Raw genomic sequence first — 22,678 nt, 5'->3', positions numbered from 1 at the left:
GTAAGCTTTGGGACTTTAGTGATGTTATTGGATGGTCCTTGGTGAGCTGCAGAGCTGGGAACAGAAAAGCCCAGGTGAATAAGAAATAGATTTTCTTGTCATCTTTCCCTCATCATGGGAACCTCCACCAGCAGCCCCAGAAGTCTGGGGTCAGGTGCCTGGCTGTGGTGGGTTTGACACACTGAAACTACCCAAATGCCTCTTCTGAACCATCATTATTCTAGACATCCTTGTGAAAACAGTAAGTCCTACTTCAGATATAGGTTCTAAGGACCAGCTTCTGTAGTGTAAACTTGCTGCGTGGGCTGAACCTCCTCTAATCAGAGGCTGATGCAAGGATCCCCCAGGTTCTTTGTACTATAGGATGGATAAAATGATCAAAAGAGGGGAATGTGGTTCCTTCCTGAAATGCCTTCAGCAATTCTTTACTTAATGCTATGTCATACTGAAGTAGTCTCCCCATAAAATTTTCTGTAGGCCTTTTCTTGACCAGTTACCCATACAACACTAGGAAGCTTGCCGTAAATTTAGTGTTAAAGTAACTTAAGTACCTAAAAGAGAGAGAAAATGAGCATTTTAGGTCTATGCATTGTCATTTCATGGCAAAGGCCCAAAGGAAAATGAGTGGGAAAGCGAAACTGCATGGTCTAGTTGGAGCATTTCTATCATATGGAAGCAGTCTACTGATGTTATCCCCAGATTTAAATTATATATTCTGTCTCCCTAACCCAAACACATGGCTGAGAATTTAATCAGTGCAGGGTGTGTACTTTTTATATTGCTTTGGGTGGGTCTGGCAAAAAGCATTTTCTTAGCTAACCATTGCTAGACATCATATATCAGACTACCTTAATTGCTTTTCTAATGCGTAGCCCAGTGCCGATATCAAACATCATTTTTATTGTGCCATAGAAATTGCCAGTTTAGGAACCAATTGCATGAAAAATAAATCATAAGTCTGTGCAAATTTTGCATTTGGTTGTTATACAGAAAACAAATCTAATGATAATGAAACACATCTCTAAATTGCAACTTCATTAGGGTATAATGATCCTAAATGAGATTGGGGTAAATGAAATGAACAGAAAAATGAATTACTTTTTAAATCTTCGTTTAGAAAAACAACAACAACAAAAAGAACCACCACATCCAGAAGAACCATTGTTTTAAATAGAAAATTTTTGCTTATCTACTGCCTTCGATCTCTTTTTTTCCCATCATGTTTTAAGCTCCAAATTGTAAAAGCATAAACGTTACAAGAAGTTGTCCTACAGAAATTTAAAGCCTGATCTGGTTATCTGGATTGCTTCAGAGAGTTTGAATTATCTTTTTACCTCTGTAAATTAACACAGCATCCCACCCTTTTCTCTGCCCTATAGAACTGTAATGCGTAACTGTCCAGCCGATATAAACTTATTGATTTAAATTTTACTTCCAGGGAAATAATTTCAAATGTATTAATACTTTTGGTATGTTCTGCTGAGACCAGCCTTCATGACACTCTGTACCTTGTTGAATATTCCCGCACAATGGTTTTTCAGGTTGTAAAGGCTCATCATGTATTTTTATTAGAAACTTACAATTTTATATTGCTCATCTTGGCTTCAAAATCAGCTCAAAAGTTGGTGGTTTCCCCCCCTGCCCTAAATTTAAAGTGACAAAATAGACCATCTACATTTAGAGCTTGTGGGGAGACGGGGCTATATTAGTTTAGGTCAGTAAAACAGCATCATTAAAAGCAGAAAATAAAATCATAGCAGCAATGACCTACAGCAAATGCAAAGAAATCTAGTTAGTCGTAAAGGTCACAAAGCATGCTAGATTTTTTAGCACACAGATCCATTGCTCAACTGCATATGATTTTTTCAGACCACAAACTACTTTTTGTCTAGACTAAGTCTATATAAGCAAAATAAAAGTAAAGGTTCTGTCTGTTCCATGAAAACTATTGTGGCAAGGGACCTAATTGCAACACAATAACCACATTGTGTGGCTGTGTCACACTCAGTAGCTGGGATCAGACATTGGTTTTAATCATGGATCCCAGCTCCTGTTCTGTTCCACCTAAAGTCAAAAAGAAAATGTCTCCTACTAGGCACAGTATCTCTTAATTTTTCATGTGCAGGCTAGAGGCATCATTGTTCTAGGTATTTGTTAGGAAGGAAAAAATGGAACAGTAGCCAATTTTGTAAAAATTTGAGTAATCCATCAAAATGACATTGGCAAAACATTAAAACATTGAGGTAAGCCAGCAACTTAACCATGAAGTGTTGATTTGCCTTCAGTTACTCCTTCACTCTGAATGAACGCAGGTAATTGGAATGAGATAACTATCCTATGTAGGTGGATATCTATGAGCCATCCATCCTGCGGTACAGACAGTGCAACAGGGTGCCATACAGTGTGTTCACACTGCGAGGAAAGGTGTGATCTAGAGCCCAGGAGGCAGCTGCAGGCCAGCCTAGCTAGCTGTGCCGTGTGGGAGAACAGTACCGATGTTGGTGCCTGACTCTGCAGAGGCTGCCCGAAAGCCCCTGCCATTACAATCCTACAGCGCACAGCTACCCTAGTCCATGGGTGAGGACCAGAGAGGCACGGGATGGCGGGGCACTGTGGCAGCGCTCTCCCATGGAGCAGGGTGGGATGGGGCAGGGCAGGGCTGTGAGGAGGAGGCGAAAGGGTCCAACTGCTAAAGGCCAGCTCACTTACCTAAGAGGAGAGGCCTGCAGTGATGGGCTCAGCCGGCTGTGCTGTGGTAGGTGATGTCCTTGGGTGAGAATTGAAGTGGGTGCTGCAGAGACCTTCTGTTCCTCTTCAATATTGCTACTTCGTTAGTATGCCGATAGTTCCTGGGCTGTCTCACTTCACATCATGCACTTCTAGTAGCTGCTGCTTTTGCTTCATAGCTGGATGCATTTAGGAACCACTTAGTAGGTTTTCTGACTTTGCTGCATATCTTTGAACATCAACAAGCTTAGTCAGGGTATATTGACCAAGAAAAAGATTTTCCAGTGACCTGGACTCAACAGCTGTAAGCAGGCTCAGCACAGCATACCCACAGCAGGGCTGATAAGGTAGATTTCTTTTAAATATAATCACTTACTGGCCAGCCTCTGTTGGGTTAAATAGCTCCTAATATGTAGATTGAACCCATGTCACACGCAGAGGTATTATTGGCATTTTGCAGAATTAAGGAAAACTTAGTGCTACATGATAAAAGAGCATGGACAATACTTTTGTTTTGGGTTTTCTTATTTCTGTGCTATAGGTTTATTGATATTGCCTTTATTGGAAGCAAGCAGTTACCCTTCCTGTTACAGTTCCTTCTAGGAATACTACACTGAATATTTCTCAATCACGTACAAGGGTCCTATAAAAAAAATCAGCCATAAGGAGCTGCTGCGTCAGAGGAATGTTGTATCTGTTCCTGTTTTACAGCCAGCAGGACCGAAGCATAGAGAAGCAACATATCTGGGATTACACTGCAGGGAGCTAAATCCCCTGTCTCTTGCTCCATTTACTTGGATAAGAATTTTCAAGTGTGGATTTGAAAATTAGAGTTATGCTCCCATTTCACCTAAAGTCAATGGGAGTTAGATACCTAAGTCCCTTGTGCCCTTTGAAATTCTTGTAGAGCAAACACTACCCTTTCTAACTTATGTAGAAGCAATTAAAAGATCAGCCAACACTGTCAATTTAGTTAATATGGTCTGCAAAGAAAATGCCTTTAAACTTGTGTAGGACTCAGCAACTGACATGAGAGGCTAATGACAAGGACCTGAGTAAAAATCCTAATGTCAGCCTGGGAGTCCTAGTAATCAGCTTGGGAAGCTAATGCCAAGGAGCTGGATAAAGATGCAATTAAGGTTGCCACAAAGTACTGAGACACATTGCAGTTCCCAGCTGTGATAACTGAAGAGTTGGCTGTGGTTCCAAAAGACCAGCATGATAGTAAAGTAGGAACGAAAGGACAAATATTTTGGCCTTTTCATTTTCCAGACATTTATACTCACTATCTGCACGCAGCCTAAATTATCCTGGAAAAATTCCAAGCAATGATCCTTTTGTTTTCTCTTTCTCCAGTAGGTTAATAAACTACAGTTATGCTTTTCTATTTTGCATTGCACAAGGGACAACAGAATAAACATTTCCACTTATGATCCATCTTAGCTTTTGGAGAGTTTGACACTTTTACAAGTCCCTCATTGCTTACCCTGGTCAGTGTAAACACCCTGCTTGGAAAGCATCACATTTGAGCCTTCAACATTGAGTACAGAACACATTCAGACTCTCTCTTTAAGTAAGAGGAGACGTCTTAAGAAAAAAAAGTTCTTGAAAATCCTGTTGCAGGTATAATGCAGTTCTGAACATCCTCAGGAGATCATTGTTCTAGAGCAGCAAATACATTTTTCATAGAGTGTGTATAAAATGGATTACCTTATTAGCAGCTGTAAGTCACAGGGAAGTAATACAGACTTGTATAGCCCCAGGAAGATACACAGACCAGAAAGATGCAATGGGAAACTGTTAATTTTATCTTCAAATGGACCCTGAAATAGCCTTGTTGCTTCCACCACTGCCAGCACAACCAATAATGACAGGATCCAAGTCACTGCATAAAGGACTTGCCAGCTCACAGACGATGGCTTGTGAGCTATAGGAAAAATGCATGGCAGAGTTTGCCAAGCATGCCCAGTGCTTGTTGGCTCCAGTTCTGGAGGAGGCTGAGGGGACGGTAGTTCAAGGTTGCTGGTGATGAGAGGAGGCAGCAGCATCTTGCTGTGCTGGAACAGTTGGCTGCGCTGTGCCAAATCAAGCAGGTTTTGAGGCCGGGGCTCTGGGTGTCTGCTTGTCTGTTGCCCTTGTATGAGGACTAGTGCCATGTGGAAAGAAAAATCTTCCTATATAATGACAGAGACTGGGAAAGAACAAAATTCTTTGGATTTTTTTTTGTTTCCTTTCAGATTGCTGTAATACGAAGTCAAATAAAGTCAGTGTCAGTCCTTCCCTCCTTTCTGTTCTCCTGTCTGTGCTCATATGGCATGGGGAGGAGAGGCTATGTGAGTGCCTCCTAACTGGGCATGTTGAGAAAATCTGTTCCTTTTTGCAAGCACTGCACATGCATACTACAGAAAAGTGGACAGGTAGGATCCTGGAGTAACTAATGTAGGGGTGCTGCAAACAGCAAGAAAACCTCTCAAACTGTTTGCTCACTGGCATGGTTTTGGATGATTCAGACTTAAAAACAAATCCCTCTGATGAATTAAGACCAGATCATCATGTGATTCCTATCTTTCAAAACTAGAAAACTATTTTGTGTGAAGATAGAAGTAATGCATCTACCACGATTTTTAAAAATATCCTAAAAACATACTTTGAAAATAGGGGAGCTACAATGACAGCTCTGTTAAAAATGATACAATTAGGCCAAGGTTCCGTACTGCGCTGAGCTGCCGTAAGGGCTGCTGGCCATCGGTGGGCAGTTGCATATTCCCATGCATCTCCCTGCATGTGCCCACCACTGCCCTTGTCTTGCCACTGGTGCTCATCTGAACGTGTGGTAGCCAACTCAGAAAGCTAAAGCATCATAATCCTTATCATGTCAAAAAAAATGAGTAGTTTCCTGCCAGATTGGCTGGCCGGGCCTGCTCCCACAAGCTCGGCCATGTCGGTGAGAAAGGGTAGGAACATACAGTCAGGGGAATCCTGCTTTGGCAGCAGATCTGTGCAACTGAAAAGTCATGCTGCATCCTGAGAGTAAGGTTCATTGTACTTATGCTTTCAAACAGAGATTTGTATCCTCCCATTTCATTTAAAGGAGGTATTTTTAAAAATTTGAAGTTCAATTTGATGCTCTTCTTTAGTTGAAATTTGTGATCATCTTGTAGTAAGACTGACTGGCCTTTTTCATATACAGCTTCTTGCTGGTTTCAGTTGCTGCCTCTTCCTTGTTGTTAGGAAGGTGGTACTTGTGAGGAAAAAAATCTCAGAAAGAATGCCTAAATCTCAAGCACAGATGTCTTTTCGTTATTGCAAACATTCCTGTTAACATTGCTGTTCATTCTGATAGGGTTTTAATACACGTTTTAGCATCTGGTTTCTAAGTACCTGATGAGCCTGGGTTTGCTCTCCAGTCTGCAAACAGGACAGTGCTCAGATGGGGGAACACAGTTTTTCAGGTCTTAAACCCAAGTGGGTGAAGGAAAGGAGGTGTCAGCCAAGCTGATCTAGATGCTGGGGCCCCTGAGAGAAGGAGGTGGTGGAGCCCAGAATGGCACCACAGTGGAGAAAAAGGAGGAGCGGCCGGGGAAGGCAAGGTTTGCTGGTGGCCTTTGGGACAGCCATCACTCTGAATGCTGCTTTCAGTGGGGTTGGACTGAGTCTTCAGCCCAGAACAGACCTGTGTAACATAGTACAGCCACAGGATTGCACATGTCCCGTACTTGTGCATTGTTCCTCATAGACATCTGGTAGTAACTTATCACCCATAGGCCACGGGGAGACAGCTGGCTTGGCATGAAAATTTTGCTGGCAGCCTCTAATCTACAATAGAATATTAAGCTTTGGAGCAAATAAATTTTTTTCATCTGCTTTATTATGAAACCAGTTCATGAGAAGGAGGTGGCATGTTTAGGTTGCTCCGTTCTTTCGGTTGTGGTGATAGTGCCCAAAAGATCTGTTAAAAGTTGTCATGGTCTTGTATGACATCTAGCTCACAGGCAGATACGCTACAATTGCAATAGCGTTTGGGGATGCTTCAGCTTTTTGAAGGCTTCCCCATTTTCAGTTTCTGTTCAGGAAGAGCTAACTTCTCTCATACAAGCACCTGAGCAGCTATTCTAACATCAAGAAGAACAAAGCAATTGCTATCAGCTTGTGTTTATTAGTACCTCTATTTTAAAAGTCAGTCAGTAAACCTGAAAGATTCTTTTGTAGTGACTGTGTGACTACAGAAATGGGAAAGCAAATTGTAACCAGCCAGTGAGGCTGGCTGGGAAGGTACATGTCATCATTGCATGGCAAGGCAGAGAAGACAGGCTGTGAAGCCAAGCTAGGATCAGAAGCTAGGAAAGGATCTTCTGCATAAATAACTCATCTGTACTATTTGTCTTGCCAAAAAAATAGTGTGAGGGAATAGCCCCAAAGAGTCTTCAAGAAGATTGTCTCTGCTTTTCGTGAGGGAACCTTACACAGGAAACTGAACCTTGGCTGCTTTTAAATGCATCCCTTAAAGCATCACGCAAGTTGCCAGAACTGTGATCTTGACTTTAGCAACTCCATTAGGGCAGGGTTTATAAGTATCTGTTACACATTTATAATAGTTGCTGCGCAAGGTGGGTATGTTAGCATTAGCCATTAATGCTACTCATGATTATTGCTCTTCTTTACATATCTCTGACTTTTATTCCCAGATCTTGAGACCTCTCTGGGGTCCCTAACAGAAAGCACTGCTGGGGTGCTTCCTCTGTATCCTGCCACTGCTATCTAATGAGTTTTCACTTGTCTTTCAGGCTGCACATGCCGTAAAAGCAAAGCAGTCTTGCATGTCTGTCCTGAGTACAGCCCTATAGAGAGCAGTTACTTCCTTTTCAGGAATTATTTATTTCCTTTTTATTTCCTCCTCTCATATTGATCATTATCATAGTAATACAAGCTGGTCTGGGAATTTCCTTTCATTAGAGTAAAATTCCTAGGCATCCATTTTCCCTTTATGATTTCAATTTCCAGTAAGATTGGGAGGAGGCAGCATGGATGTGCCTCAGCTATAGTGGTAGCCATAGGACACTTTTGATTGTTATTCTAAGAGTGAAATAATGGCAGCAAATCTAATGGCAAATAATTGTAGACATGCAGTTCAAGAACTTATTAGTGCTTCATGTGTTGTCTCCTAACACAGCAGTGGCATTGTAACATGTGGCTGTGCAATGGTATGTTAAAAGGCCTGAAGATTTATGTTAGCACAGAAAATTCCCCCAGCTCCTGTGTCCTTGTCCTATGGAAAAGGCCACCTCTAAGTGTGAGAATGTCATTGTATTTTCAGTCACATTCATTGAAAATGTCATCAATAGCTGCAAAATATTTTCTAGCCTGTTCTGATTTGCAGCACTGTTCATGGCTTGGTTTGCTCTAAAAATAGGATTGTACTTTTAACATGTTGGGAACTGGGTAAGCTTCGCCTCTTACATGGTCACTCTCCTCTGTGAGCTCAGGAAAGCTGTGCACAGGCTCAAGTTGACTAGTTTAAAGTGAGGTCTGGAATGAGGACAGCTATAGCTTCTCCACAGCTGAGCTGGTTGTGTGAGTCTACTGGGTTTTTCTAAACTGAAAATCACTTTGTCTTTGTGAAGACTTTGTGTTAGACTGGTCATCCTCCTGGCTCTCTTCTACAGATTTTTTTTCCTCTCCTTTTTTGCTCTGTGAGTACAGTGCTTGCATTTTATCAGTCCCCTGGCTTGGTATTCAGCAAATGCTGTGTTATGATAAAGATTATGATAAATTATGGCACTAAGTACAGTAATAAATGTAGGCATAGTCTATATAGGCTATTGTGGAAGAAATTAGTTTCTGTTCTGCAGTTTGAAAAAAAAAAGTGTCATGCATCTGTTTTATGTAGAAATAGTCTTATCATCCTGTGGTATCACTTTATTCTCAGATTAAAAAGCCATAGAGTTTTGTGCAGGAAAGCTTTTGTTATGATGGCATTGTCCAAATGAATCAAGTGATAATGGAAATAATTTAAAGTTTAGAAGTAGAATAATAACATCATGGAAGTTCTGTAAGTTTTTTGACAAGTTTCTTGAGTCTGTAGCACTGATGACTTACAACTGAGAAGTTAGAGCAAAGCAAGCAGTGAATTTGAAAAGGTATGTATTTGAAGTACCTTGGAATCCTAATCTTTGAGTGTACATGTAAAGAAAATAGTTTTAAGAAACAGGTCTGTTCCTCTCTCCTAGTAGCTGCATTTTAAGGTGCTTTAAAAACATTTCTCTCTACTGAGCATGTTTGATTATAAGGTACTTTTAAAACATTTATTTCAAAGAAGTCTTTGTCTTTTGCTTGGTGTCTGTGGTAAGATGTGCTGGAGTACATGCAGACGTACAAAACCTGTAGTATGGGAACCCTCTCCTCTTCAATAGATGCATTAGTTCCAGGATTTGCAGAGTTTAGCCCCTGCTGGCATGTACCCATACTAAACATGCTTATGTTTTTGAGGCATCTGGTGAGTGTTCTGTAATTCTGCAAAGTTATATTCTGCTCCTGCTCCTGTAGGAATATTACAGTATTGGCCATAGGGCTTTATGAATTGTCCCAAAATGAGCAGTTAATTCTTGACATCTGCTGTGCTAAAGTGACTGCCAAGTTGCATTGGTAGTTGGCAAGGAAATAAATATTGATAGACCCTAGCAACAGGTACTCCTGAGAACTCTTGTTCTGGGAATGCTTAGGCTGTGTCCAGTGTTATTAATGTTGTGATAGCATTTTAAGTTTATTTATAGGATTTGTTTGTGTCTTATCACCATCTCTCAGAACTGGAATGCATGAATGGGCTTTGCTGTGCGAGAGCATAGACATGTGTATCATACACCCTCCTCTGGTGACTCATTTCGACATATAACAGATGATTCCCTGTCCAAATCTCAGGGGTGGTTGATGTACACCTATGTATGACAGCGTTAAGTATGTGCTCATATCCAGACTCCCGTATGTTTGCTATCTATCCTATGCTGGAATGACTACTCCAGAGCTATGTACATTTAAGTGCATCGGATACAAGAATTTGTTTCTTTTTAGTAATATACCAACAAAACATTCATATACAAGATCCTCTGAGAAGCCACCAGTAAACTAGCTTGCTTATATTGTGAAAGCGTAACTCTTGTGAGGACTGTAAGTGAACATTTTATGTTCTCATTGCAGAAATTGAAGCCAGAGAAGCCTGCGACTGGCTGAGAGCTGCTGGTTTTCCCCAGTACGCCCAGCTATTTGAAGGTATGATCCCAAAGACTTGTCAAGCAGCTGACACTGAATTCAAGTACAGTGGTTTACATAAATACTCTTTCAGAACCTGACACTTTTGATGGAAGAACTTCTGAATTCTGTAATATCATCATGCAGACCTGTAGAAAAATAATAACCTGGTGTGTGTTCTTGCGGAAGTGACATCTTAATTAGTTTGCATGGACTCAGTAGAACTCTGTAAAGGACCAAATCTTTCCTGGTTATTGTTAGACTGTAATTCAGTCAAATTTCTGCTTCTGTCATTTTTAGTTGCTTATGATTTTCTCAGGCTCTTTCCCTTGGCGTGTTGGGGTTTTTTTCCCAACTCGATGACTGCAACCAAAACTCTTCTAAGGCTCCTCAGCCGGTGGTCTTGAGCAAGACTGGTTTCTGTTGAAAAAGAATGTTGGAGAAATCATCTTGCAATCACAAGTTTTTACAACAGATACTCAGAAGCAGCCAGCCACAGCCAAACAATGCAATTTCAGCAGGTTTTCATGTTGTTAAAGCTACAAAGAGTGCTTATTACTTGTGGGGGAGATAGGGATTTGTTGAGAACTTATATAATTTTCAGACATTTGTGCTTATACCTTAAGATGTTCTTTAAAATAGGTTTATTGTTACAAATATTGAAGGTAACCAAAGAAAATGTATTTTTAAGAGAGATTTTATCAAAGAGCTACAGTTAAAAGAACAAACAATAACTTCTGCCTGCTCTCATTCCCACCTCCCTTGTTCATTGCAAAATTAAAAATTGGAAGTCAAGCCATAGAGCCAAATTAGAAAGCTGTATACTGCGAAACATGATGCCGTACGGAAATGCTTCCCATTTGACTACAGCAGATTTTATTACATAAGGTGTCAGTCTTACTGTTTGGTAGAAATTTACATTGCCATGCTTCTAGAGAATGAATCCCCTGTATTACCTTGCTGGCCATGCAGTGTCCTGACTTGACTAGGTAAATTAAGTTTAAAAAGTAAGCCAAGAAAATACTGATGGATCTCACTGGTTCCCTCATCTGCAAGGCTAAATCTCAGAAAGTGGGTCACTGAACTCTTCAGCTGCTGTGCTCAAAGGGCACGTCATGTGCTGCATTGTACCTTACCATCAGCAAAAGCTCATGTAAATACTCCTCGTTTTATACTGTACTTGAAGGCAGAAGGTGCAGAGAATCTAACCAAAGTAAAACTTTAATTTTTTATTTCTTGGCTATAGTACTTAGTCACTGCAAGCTCCTGGAAATGCAGCAAATGCTTGTCTACCTGTAGCTAATAGCTACATTTATTCTCCCACTTGCTCTAAGGAACTGATCCTTTCTTACTTGGAGGGTATTTGTGTGAATATACAGCTACAGAAATAGATTTAGGTTTATTTCACATCTGCTAAATATGTTGCAAGATTCAAAGTCTTTGCGACTGTAACTCAGATTTCAGATTCAACTTCTTTGTTTACAGATATGCAGTTTCCTATTGATGTAAAAACTGTGAGGAAAGATCATGAATTTTTAGATGGAGATGCGATTGAATCACTATTCAGGTAAACATTAATTATGAATCATCTTTAATACCTCCAGGCTCCACAGTTATTTGTCATTCATCTTTTCATGCTTAGTTTTTGTCAGAGACTAGCAAAGTCACTAATGCTAACACTGAAGGAAAACACTTAAGCACATACTTTTAGTACCAACGAGGTTGGCTGTTTTAAGAATTTAAAGGTAAAGTAAGCATGTGTCTGCCCATCTTCTTCAGCCAAGCTCTCAGTGACATACTAAGTATCAAATCTGTATTTTCTGTAATGTGAAATGTCTGCAGGCTGAGAAAGAATAATTGGCTCCCTGCAAGCATGTGGTAGCATGACAGTTTGATCTTTAGAATTGCATATTACAGAGTGCAGGGATTTCCTCTGACTAGTGCACTTCCCCAGAGCTGTTCCAAGAGGTAAGCAGCAAGTGATCTGCACAAGAGATACAGTTTCTGTTTTGTTTTCCTGAATATTTTTTTTGAGAAGCAAAGGTATTGATTTGAAGTTATTGTTTTGCCACAGCTGTTCACAGCACAGAATTGAAATTGCATCATCACTGCAAAGACAAACTCATTGCTCTTTGGACTTTCCCCATGTAGGAGTGCCAGGATAGAGGCATTCTACTTTACTATGTACTGCAGTTATTGAAGCCTTTTCATGGTGAGATTGTTTAGCCAGTGAAGTGTACTCCCGACTATCCATGCCACAACGGTTGGCTGATCCAAGGGATGCAATAAGAATTTCTAACTCTTAAGTTCTGGCAAAGTGGTTTCATCCTTTTCTGTGATATTAGGTCACCTGAATTCAAATTCTGCTTGTAGTGGGAGCACCAGCAGGAGCTGTTTGCCTCTGAAATGTACAGCAGATATTAGAAAACTTTGTATATATTTTGTTTCTTGATTTGACTTCTGTCTTGTGTGTTCCTTGAAGGCTGTCAGTGTGCCTCCCTGTTGGTGCCACATATTTGTTTAACAGTTAAGTGACTGACTAGTTTGGGGCTTTATTGATTCCACAAGTTTTAATTAAAATGAACCATAATAAATTCCTTCCGAGGATACAGGCTAATGTCTTCATTTTTTTTTCTAAATTTTTTTAAGAAGCCCACTAACAGTTTCTTTCATTTTCAAATCATTAAATCTCATAATATTATTTTAATTAACTGATTAATTATGTCCCTCTTCTCTAATTTTAAGACGGGATTGTTAGTTGGCGCTGTTTTTGGCAAAATGTATGGAGAACCTCTAAGAGAAGGTCAGTCTTTGACACCAATAATGAAGACTCCATGGTAGAAGTTCACAACTAGTTTGGTGCATGTTTGTTGTCAAGAAATAAAATAGTTTAAATTTAAAACGTCTGTCTTTTTCCTTATACCCTAGAAGATTGAACACATTGAACAAGTATGCATCAATGAAAGTGGAAATAAGCTGTCAGAGGAAACAGGTATTTTCATAAAACATGGTTAATTTTCTTATTAAAAATCTGTTTAGCTATTATATAAAAAAAACCTGCTTTTAAAAGGTCTACAAAGGATTAGCAATTTCTGAACTTTAGTTTCTATTCTTTTCCACCCTGCAAAGCTCTTCCATTTGCATTTTCTGCTGAAAAACATAGTAATGGAGGTTGAAATTCTGTAATGTTCATTTTGCACCTTTGTAAGGTAGGTTAGGGGCGGGTTTTGAAACAGTTTTAAAAAATAATTTGACCCATATTACTGTCCAATAATTGCACCAAGGCTCCACCTCAGCATGTCTTTTATTGCTTTCCTAAGTAGTTTCGCATCTTATTTAAGGCCCGAAAGTGAAATTTCACTCTTATTGACTAAACAAAGGACAAGAAATTAAGATGGACAATGTAACTAGTGTCAATGCCAAATGTCCAGCCAATAGAAGCTGGGTAGGTGCTGGCTTTAGCCTCTCCTGCAAAAAAAAGTATTGTAGATAAAACAGAGTTATAACCACATCTTGGCTGATTAACACCAGGATAGTAAAAGCTTTTAGGTACCGTGGATTAACTGCAGGACTAGCAAGAAAATAATGTCATCTTTTGGAAAAATGTCTAGTTTTCTGGAAAGTTCCACTCTGCCATCAGAAAAGAATGGGGCAAGAGAGGGTCCACAGGAAAGAGACAGGTCATTCCCATCTCTCTAACAGTTTGCTGGCCCGGCACTCACTTGGAGTGTGGACAATACAGCAAATGGACCACCTGGGGCAAATGGCCGGTGAGGCTGAGGTCTCCAAGAGGGTGTGTCAGATATTGATGCTGCCACAGTCCCACAGCCAAATGCTTCTTTACCTGAAAATGGATGAGTTTTGGTCACAGAAGTGTGAAAGAGTGTTTGATTTGTTTGGTTTTAGGAAAGGCCATGTAAACCCAATACAATTATCTTTCAAAACTTCTGGATTTGCCACAAAACAGAATTTTTCATCCTCAGATCAAATCTGTTGTCTTTTCCTGTGGTAAACCAGATTTGTCAGCAGCATGTAATTTGTCAGCATAGTCTTCAACTAACAGAACAAAGCTCAGGGCAGACCTGCCCTGTAACTGAATGGTTACATTTCCATATGTTGGTCTTGGGGATTTTGGAGGTAGGCAGAAAAATTAAGTCTCCTTTTTGTTACATTTTTTGATAATGTAAAGTTTGCCAAACTTTGCCCTTGAACTGTACTTTTTTTTTTCCTTCTAAGAGTGATGATTCCGAAGAAGATGAACCCTGTGCAATAAGTAACAAATGGGCTTATGAGAGGTGCAGTCAGAGATGGTCTCGTATCGAGAGCCTAGAAGGTTTCCCAGGAGACGAAGGTGCTAGCGCATCAGTCCCAGGCAGCCCAATACTGAAGAGCAGCAGCAATGAGGCTACTGTCTTTCTGGATCATGGCGAGAAACATGATGTATCCTCAATTCACAGTACTAGCAGTGGTGACAGTGATGTTGTTAGCTTCCCAAAACCTTTTGAAGATGTGGAAAACAGCACGAGTTCCCCGAGGTGTTCCTCAATTAAGGTGCCCTCACTGGACTCTACCTTTAGTTGCTCTCCTCCCCCCAGTGATTTTTTAAATACCACCACTGAGGAGAAGCTTTTTGATAAATCACCATATAAAAAGAGGAAGAGCCTTCTAAAGAAAATGGAGAAGTTGCACTTAAGGAGCTGCAACTTAAGGAGTGGTCAGCCAAAGGCCAAACCCATAATAAGTGAACCTGTTCTTCTGGAAGGACTTAATGAAGAAAAGATGAAGATGCTGAACTGTATAAATATTTCTGACCTCTCTGGTGTCCAAACAAAGAACAATTATTCCTTTTCTCCCCAGAGTTGCAATAGCAGCAATCAGTCTGAAAATAGCAGCACAGTGAGCGCTCCAAGTCCAGTTATAAAACCACAAAGCCACTGTGAAGGAAGGGGGGTGTATGCAGAGGACTTGGATTCTAACAAGCTCTTGCTGTGGAATGACCTCTCTCAGCCAAATCTAAAAAATGACATGAAGTTACGAGTGAACCAGATGTTTCAAATACCACAAGGCCATAAACCTGGCACTTTCCCTAAAGCACTTACAAACTGTTCCCTGTCTCCAATAGACAACTCTTCCATCAACTGGCGGACTGGGAGTTTTCATGGGTGCAGAAGGAGCCAGAGCAGAAGCAATTCCAAGGACTCCAAAGGCCCCAGGAACCCCCTTTCATGCACAGATAACAGGCTAAGTGTATATGACAACATGCCCAATGTTGAACTTGATCAGTTGGAGGCAATAGAAGTTGGTGATGATGATGTTTTTACAGAAATGAACAATGTTATAGAAGATGTCAATGGTCTCAAAAAGTTGGTTGAGCAGTGGACAGAGAAGTTCTCAGACGATGGGGATTCAGACTTTGCCAGTGACTTGACCTCTTTGTATCCATCCCCACCTAAAGAAATCTGTCTTGAAACAGAGGACTCAACAGCAAACCTCCCAGCCCCTAAGGGAGAGAGCAGCTGTGAACTAGGCAAGGAGTTCACTTCTGCAGACCTGGCATACACGACAGACTCTAAAAAGACCAACAGGTCAGCCATCCTTGGGTCTCCCTAGTAGACTGCCACTTGGGAACCCTTCCCTATTGATTCTCCTCCCTCAAAATGTAATTGCTTTTCCAGAACAGGGTGTTCTTAAGTAAGTCTGTTCTGGATAGCAGGGTCTGCACTGCTGGTGGCAGGTACTGCTGGTCTGTAGGCACTCTGGTATCTACATCTGCTCTGACCTCTGTTGGAAGTAGGCTGCTCACCATCTGCATGAGCACTTAGACATTCAGAATCAGACTTTACGGCTAGCTTGCTGTGTTTCTTATTGAAACATTTTGTATTGCCAGGGTACCTCCTGGATGAGAAGTACCTTGTTTAAATGCAACTAACCATATGGTGGTTGGGAACTGCAGGTCATTTAGATTCTTAAGTGCTTCACAGATGCAGGCAGAAAACTAACAGGGACAATGGAAATAGTCCTAAGCTTAAATAATATTTATCCCATAGGCAGGGGAAGCAACATGGATCTGTGGAAGAGAACGTGAACTTGGAAAGCCTTTCCATCCAGACTGATAGCCAGTCAGCTGCCCAGCTAGCCCGGACACAAAAGCTGGCTTTGTTGAAACTCACTGCTTTGATGGACAGATACTCCCCTTCCAGTAAGCAGGGCTGGAACTGGTAAGTTGTCTAATATTAAAGCAACCTGTGCTGAAAAGAGAGGATTGATGTAAGCAGGTCTGCCTAGATTACACATATTCAAGATGAGGAATTTCATCCCGTTAAATAGCTGGCAATTTGTCGTTATTTCAATGGCTCCAGGACTTCATCTGCTACGGACTGCACCTTTGCTCCTTGCTGGTGGTCATATTGTTACTGATTTTAAAGCACTTTATAGTTTTCTCTTTAAATTTGCCTGGTTTTAGGGCTTTGTCAGAGGTTCTTCACAGAAATTGCAGGACCTGAGGTGAGAACTGGCTGGGCTGAGAATTCATCTCTTCAGTGTCAAGTCCTGGTTTGAACTGAAAAAATGACAAAGTCGCTCACTCATAGCACTTAGAAATACCAGTTAGCATCTTGTGGTAGGGATCTGGTACTTGAATATAGAAAAAGAAGTGAAATAAAGGCTGCAGTGTCCTAAAGGGATAGAACATATTTCCCACAAGGATGTTTTAGTAAAGCTAATTTCAGTTTTGAAATGAGGAAGTAATTCCTGTAATTGCCCTTGATGATTTTCTCTCTATCTTTTGGTGGTATGTGTACAGGTATGTGGCAGAATTTGGGGATGTGAAAAGTATTGCTAAATCCTTTCCCATACATGTAACTAAAGTAGCAGGCGGAACTGTGCTGGAGAGCTAGTAAGTTGGATGCACTTTTTTTTTTTTTTCAGGACTATACCAAAGTTCATTAAAAAAACAAAAGCCTCTGACTACAAGGACAAAAATGTCTTTGGGGTTCCTTTGCTTCTGAATGTTCAGCGAACAAGCCATCCGCTGCCTAACGGCATACTGCAAGCACTGGACTATCTAAGAAGCCACTTTCTTGACCAGGTGTGAACTTGAGGCAGCCCAGAGCAGCTCTGTTCCATTACGGATCGTCTTCAGGGAACCAATCTCTGCTTCCAGCCTTTGTGAGGGATTTTCTTGCCTCCTAAGGCTCTGAATAGGCAGAAAGGAGTAGGTCTGAGCAGGTGGCCTGCAAAGAAATACTAAGGCTGTTTACTTCTGGGAATGCCTTTAGTTCTATATTGTATTTCTGTGCTTTACCTCACTGAAATCATCTGCAGTCAGTTCCCTCGGTGCAGGCAGTCAAGCTGTCTTCTCCTGGTGAGCTAGCATGTCTCTGCTACCTTGGGAAGTACTCTGTTCTGTGGTTGCTGGTAGTGTGATAATTAATCTCGTTTTAGCTGAAACGCACCACTAAAATATGTTACAATGCCTGTAACATCTTTTTCTGGATCTCAAATCTGTTTTTATCCAATAAGGGGAGATGTATGCATGGCAGTGAAAGTGTGTGTTGCACATACTATTTCCATAGCATAGGTACAGAAATGAGAGTCCCTGTGACATGACACATATTACTTAAGGGCTTTCTTTTTTCTGTGCTTTGCAATTGTATATATGTGTAATATTGTGCCAAAGTACAAAAATGTGTGCATCCTGTGAAGTTACAGCGCAGTTTGGTGGCACATACTGGAGAGTGAGCAGTCAGTTTCTTATGAAGGCAGTGCATTTCATTTTTGAGATCATGGTATACATTCAGTTCATATAAATAAACTGATGAATATAAATGCTGTCTCAGTGCCACACAGTGAAACTTTCAGCAGGCACTTTCCTGAGGTCAAGTTTATGGGAAACTTCTAAATCTAGGTTTTGTCTGAAACTGGACTGACATTCATATTAAAAATAAAATCATAATTTCCATCAGAATGGCATTGCCCTTTGCTAGCCTGCAGATACATTAGATGTATCAGGCATATCAGATGCTAAACCCAAACCATGTGGATCTTACAGTCTGAGTTTGTTTGCTCCGATATGGGCATCAATGTACATTTGCTTCAGGAAGAACATGCACCGGTGTACTAGAAACTTGCAGTTCTAATGTGTGAATATAGCCTCCTCAAGCAAACTGACAGATGTCAATAGTAATGATTTTAAAAGTAAAAAAGAGTAATTTAGCATTAAATAAAAAGCAAGCAAACAAACATGAAAATTGGTAAGCCTTTCACAGCTGGTTCTGGTGACACAGTGGGTGTCAGTCATGGTTTGCCTGGGAGGAATAGCTGTGCCGCTTTTAATGATACAAAAATATTTTGGTGTTAGATCCTCCTACCACAGACTAGACCCACACCAGGGTCTTAGCTGTCAAAAGGAAAGTGAAGAATCAATTTGTCAGAGTTTTGAATCCTGATAAGTCCTCTCTGCCTTTAATATTTTCTTCTATCTGTAGGTTGGCCTGTTCCGAAAATCCGGTGTCAAATCCAGGATTCTGTCTTTAAGAGAAATGAATGAAACCAATCCAAACAACGTATGTTACGAAGGGCAGTCAGCATTTGATGTGGCTGATATGGTGAAGCAGTATTTCCGAGACCTTCCTGAGCCTATATTTACTAGCAGGCTCTGTGAATCCTTCCTCCACATCTACCAATGTACGTCACAAAAGCTGCAGTTTTCCAGTTCCTTGAATATCTTAATATTCAGCTGTACAAGGCATTGGCCAGACTAGGACTAGCGTTGTGTCCTCTTGTAGTCAGAGGAGATAAGTCAGGCAGGACGCTTCTGAAAAGATGAGTTCATTGTGACTCCAGACTTAAGAGTTTCACATCTGCATCCTATCGGCCAGCTATTTTCTAACATTGTATCTTTTCTGTTCTTTGAAGGATGAGTGCAATAACATATCTTGTAGCAGCTTTCCTAAACTGTGTTTTCAGATGGTCATTTCCTTATGCAAAATCAAGAAAGAATCCAGTACCCTTGTTCATGGTATGAAGCAGCTCCTTGTGCAAGAAGCCACTTTATATTGATGAAATGTCTTTATTAAGGTGCCTAAGCACAATTGCTGTGAAACAACATCATTGCCTGGTAACGCCAGCAACTTTTTGCCTGTGCTCTCACTGTTAATTATCCTTGAGGCTCAACCTGGAAACAAAGCTGAAATCAGGCATTGAATATAGTTTTAAACAGGTCTGTCTCCAGTACTTTGCCCTCAAGAAATTCGCTTTCAAGACACAGCTAGGTTGGGGAAGAACCTTGCTGTAGGGACTTATGATGATGTTGCTACAGGCAAGTTTCTTCTTCTTTTGGGAAAAGGTTTTGAAAGTCAAAGTATAGGATTTCTGAGTGGACTGGTTTTCAGCCTGTTTTATATGACTTTTATTGACATGAGTACATAAGCTGCTGCTGTCCTATGTGTGGTGCAGGTTTGTGAAAGTTTGGTTGGGTTTTATTTTTTAACCTGTTAGGCTTTTAGAAATTTGTCTTAAAATGGTTTGTTTATTTTTTTGAAGCAAGTTGTCTTCTTGCATCCGCAAATCCTTTCTGTGAGGAGGTCCACAATTCCTATGGCCAATGGATGTGGACCCATTTTCTTCCATTTATTATAACCTGGACATGTCTACCTCCCGTTTTGGGATAGAAACAGCAAATAATGGAATTCTACTCACCCATTTTGTGCCACGCATGGCTTGAGCCAGTGCCCAGATTAAATTACTATCTTTTGGAAATATGAAATATACTGCTTTCACCAAGAAGCAAGTTTTGCGTGTTCTGCATATGCGCTTCTACTTGAAGTGATCTTCTACCCTTTGTAGTAGTGTAAACTGGAGAAATCCTCATGATAGGAGGATGCATGGCAGGTTGAATCATACCTACACTCCCACAGGACCTGTTTGGGCACACAGTCCCACACTGGGTTTTGGTGTGTATGAAAATCTGTTGGCAAAACATTGTGCTCTCTATTGAGCATCTGTTCTCCTCATGCCTCAAGCTGACAGGAAGACAGTAGAATCACTATCTGTTCCAAAGTAACATTCCATAGTAATATTTTATGGGGAGACAAGCCCTTATTTGGGTTGCAACCAGAGCCGGTTCAGGATAAGTTCGTTAGCACGTTGTTCAAGATAAATTGCAAGTCAAGCACCAGCACCACTGGGTGTGAATGTGCATCTTGACAGGCAATAGGAGAAAACTGTACTTGGGTGATGTGACTGAGATAATGGCCTTCGTGGTCTCTGTTGTGAGCTAGCGTGTCAGGAAAATGGATGAACCTACAGTTTCAATGCCATGCTTGAGACACTGTTGATGGATGCTTCCTCTGCAAGTTGCATGTGATTTTCATAATTTTTTTTCTGTTTTCAGATGTGCCAAAGGATCAGCAGTTTCAGGCTGTCCAGGCTGCTATTCTCCTTCTCCCAAAGGAAAACCGAGAAGCTTTGAAAATCCTCCTGTTCTTTCTACGAGATGTGGTTGCATTTGTTGAGGAAAACCAGATGACCCCAACCAACATTGCTGTCTGTCTTGCACCTTCTTTGTTTCACCTGAACACCCTGAGACGGGATAGTTCCTCCTCCTCCACTAGGTATTAGCATCTTAATGCTGGCATTGCTGCTGTCCATAGTGTTCTTTGCTGGAACAATATGTCTTCTGTTGCTGGCATAGGATAGGTGTCTGCTTTTAAGGGGGAAATACTGCATGTGTCTTGGCATTTGTATCAAATACAGATGTTCAGGTCCAGCAAGAGCTGACCACAGTGCATGCAGCGATCCAGCAGCTCATTGCCCAGTGGTAACAATGGTAAGGCCCCGTTGTTATGCTGCTGGCTAGTCTGCATGCAAGCCAGCCTGCCTCCCTCACAACTCCTGTACTCTTTGCGGTTGCCACAGGTCCAGCTGCCCAGGAACGCAGCATGCAGCCCGCTGTTTGCATTAAGGTGGTGCTGATCATTGAAAATGTAGCTCCAGCACGGGCAACCTAAGCCCAGGTGCAGCTTTAAGGCCCTGCAGATATCTGGCAGATTGTAGCATTTGCTGGCACTAGTTCTGCTGGGTGATAAAGGGCTTGTTCCTGCCAAACTGAGCCACAGGGATTCTGTAAATTTATCTTAATGAGTAAAAGTATCTGGGTTGCATAACATCCCCTGTTTGTACGTGCAGGGAGAAAGGTGCCCTTGGGCCAAAGTAGACAAATAATCTCTGAGAGCATTCATGCCTTATCTGGTCTCCTGAGGCATGGCTGTTTGCTTTACTCCATGCTTCTGTGTATGGACAGACACATATCAGGGTAGAAAAGGACAGCTGACTTTGATGGAAACATTGTGCACCCATCAGAGTAGCAAGTTCATCACCTCACATGGGGAGCTACAGATGAGGTCTAGTTCCAAAGCAGAAGCCGTCAGAGGTGCTGTTGGCATCTTTCAGGATAATAACACAGGCTCTGGCTAGCACAAAGAGGGAAAAGGACACACTAAGGACTTTTCTTTTGACTGGCACAAAACATCTGGAAATGCCTGGAGCCTAGGTCTGCCCAGCTCTCCTTGGGCTGAGCCGGCACATGGCCGGGAGCTGTGTGGTCACTGCGAGGGCAGCTGGGGATGTGACATAGCTGTAGTGGCAGCAGGTCCTTCTTGGGTTGTGGTTCTGTTTGAGTACCTGGGAATCATACTTTGAGAGTTGTACCTCAACATGTACATTATTTTACATAAATGTAAAATACATAATGTAAAATACATTACAATGCATGTACTTTATTTTACATAAACATTAGGCTGAAATACTAGGACCAAAAATAGAAACTGAGTTTTCTCTTTGTTGTCACTGTTTAGAAGCCAGGGTGCTTTGAAGCTTTAGCTTTTTTGTAACTGGGCATTAATACCATAGTGCAGGGTTCTGACTTCAAAGGGTAGAAGCTGACAGGTCTGACTTTGAAGAGCAGAGCTCAGGACGCTTATCTTCCACCCTATTTTCAAGCCATTTGGCAGGAATGCACATAGATAAAAGTATTAGAAGCCAGGATTAATGATGTCATAGAATGATTATGAATTAAAAGAGGGGACTGTTTTTGAAACATGTTTGGTGTGGTTTGGGCCAAAGGATTTAAAAGGTTCTGCAAAAGAGCTTGCTATTTGAAGGCTACACACAAATCAGTTTGGAGTCATGACTGTCTTTGGTCAATGTGTGATGATGTGTTTGGGGAATAAAACGCTTTGACTTGCCTTTCTTGGACATATGTTACTACTGGTCAGTACTGCCCCGGGCACTTTCAGAGTGTGCTGAGAGGGAGTGTTTGCTACAGACCTTGCTGCAGTAACATAACATGAGCCTTTACATGGCCTGTAAGGGGCCTTCAGTGAGATGTGTTTTTGCTGAAGCCACTGGTTTCCAGCCCCACAGGCAGGCCAGCCAAGTAGGCACATTGTACTTGTGGTTTACAGCATCTCACTTACACAGCCTTCCTTTCACCTTCCCCTCTCCGCAGAGCTAGTCAGAGGAAGTGCAGCTTGGGGAAGCCAGATCAGAGGGAGCTGAGTGAGAATCTGGCAGCAACGCAGGGCTTGGCCCACATGATAATGGAGTGCAACAGACTCTTCCAGGTACGTCACTTGCTGTAGCGAAGCAAAAGCCCTGAGCAGCCTGATGTAGGTGGTGCGCTTTGAGCATCAGTTTGGGACAGAGCCCT

At 41.4% G+C, this 22,678-nt stretch overlaps 1 protein-coding gene across 6 annotated transcripts in view; it reads left to right on the top strand.

Moving 5' to 3' along the window:
* LOC142061300 (rho GTPase-activating protein 7-like) overlaps positions 1 to 22,678 on the top strand; it is a 54,892-nt gene that overhangs the window by 27,427 nt on the left and 4,787 nt on the right. For 5 of the 6 annotated variants that reach the window (XM_075102139.1, XM_075102138.1, XM_075102137.1 and 2 more), the window contains exons 2-10: positions 9,919 to 9,990; positions 11,455 to 11,536; positions 12,898 to 12,961; positions 14,206 to 15,554; positions 16,017 to 16,187; positions 16,897 to 17,056; positions 18,456 to 18,654; positions 20,363 to 20,582; positions 22,478 to 22,592. In XM_075102139.1, the coding sequence (XP_074958240.1) occupies positions 9,919 to 9,990; positions 11,455 to 11,536; positions 12,898 to 12,961; positions 14,206 to 15,554; positions 16,017 to 16,187; positions 16,897 to 17,056; positions 18,456 to 18,654; positions 20,363 to 20,582; positions 22,478 to 22,592 (2,432 nt within the window). The remainder of the gene's footprint in view (positions 1 to 9,918; positions 9,991 to 11,454; positions 11,537 to 12,897; positions 12,962 to 14,205; positions 15,555 to 16,016; positions 16,188 to 16,896; positions 17,057 to 18,455; positions 18,655 to 20,362; positions 20,583 to 22,477; positions 22,593 to 22,678) is intronic. The other variant, XM_075102140.1, reaches the window with a different exon arrangement.

The sequence above is a fragment of the Phalacrocorax aristotelis genome, chromosome 8, assembly GCF_949628215.1.
Source record: "Phalacrocorax aristotelis chromosome 8, bGulAri2.1, whole genome shotgun sequence".
Classification (NCBI taxonomy): domain Eukaryota; kingdom Metazoa; phylum Chordata; class Aves; order Suliformes; family Phalacrocoracidae; genus Phalacrocorax; species Phalacrocorax aristotelis.
Note: the sequence above shows the minus strand (reverse complement) of the source record. Positions and strands in the feature narration are given on the sequence as shown.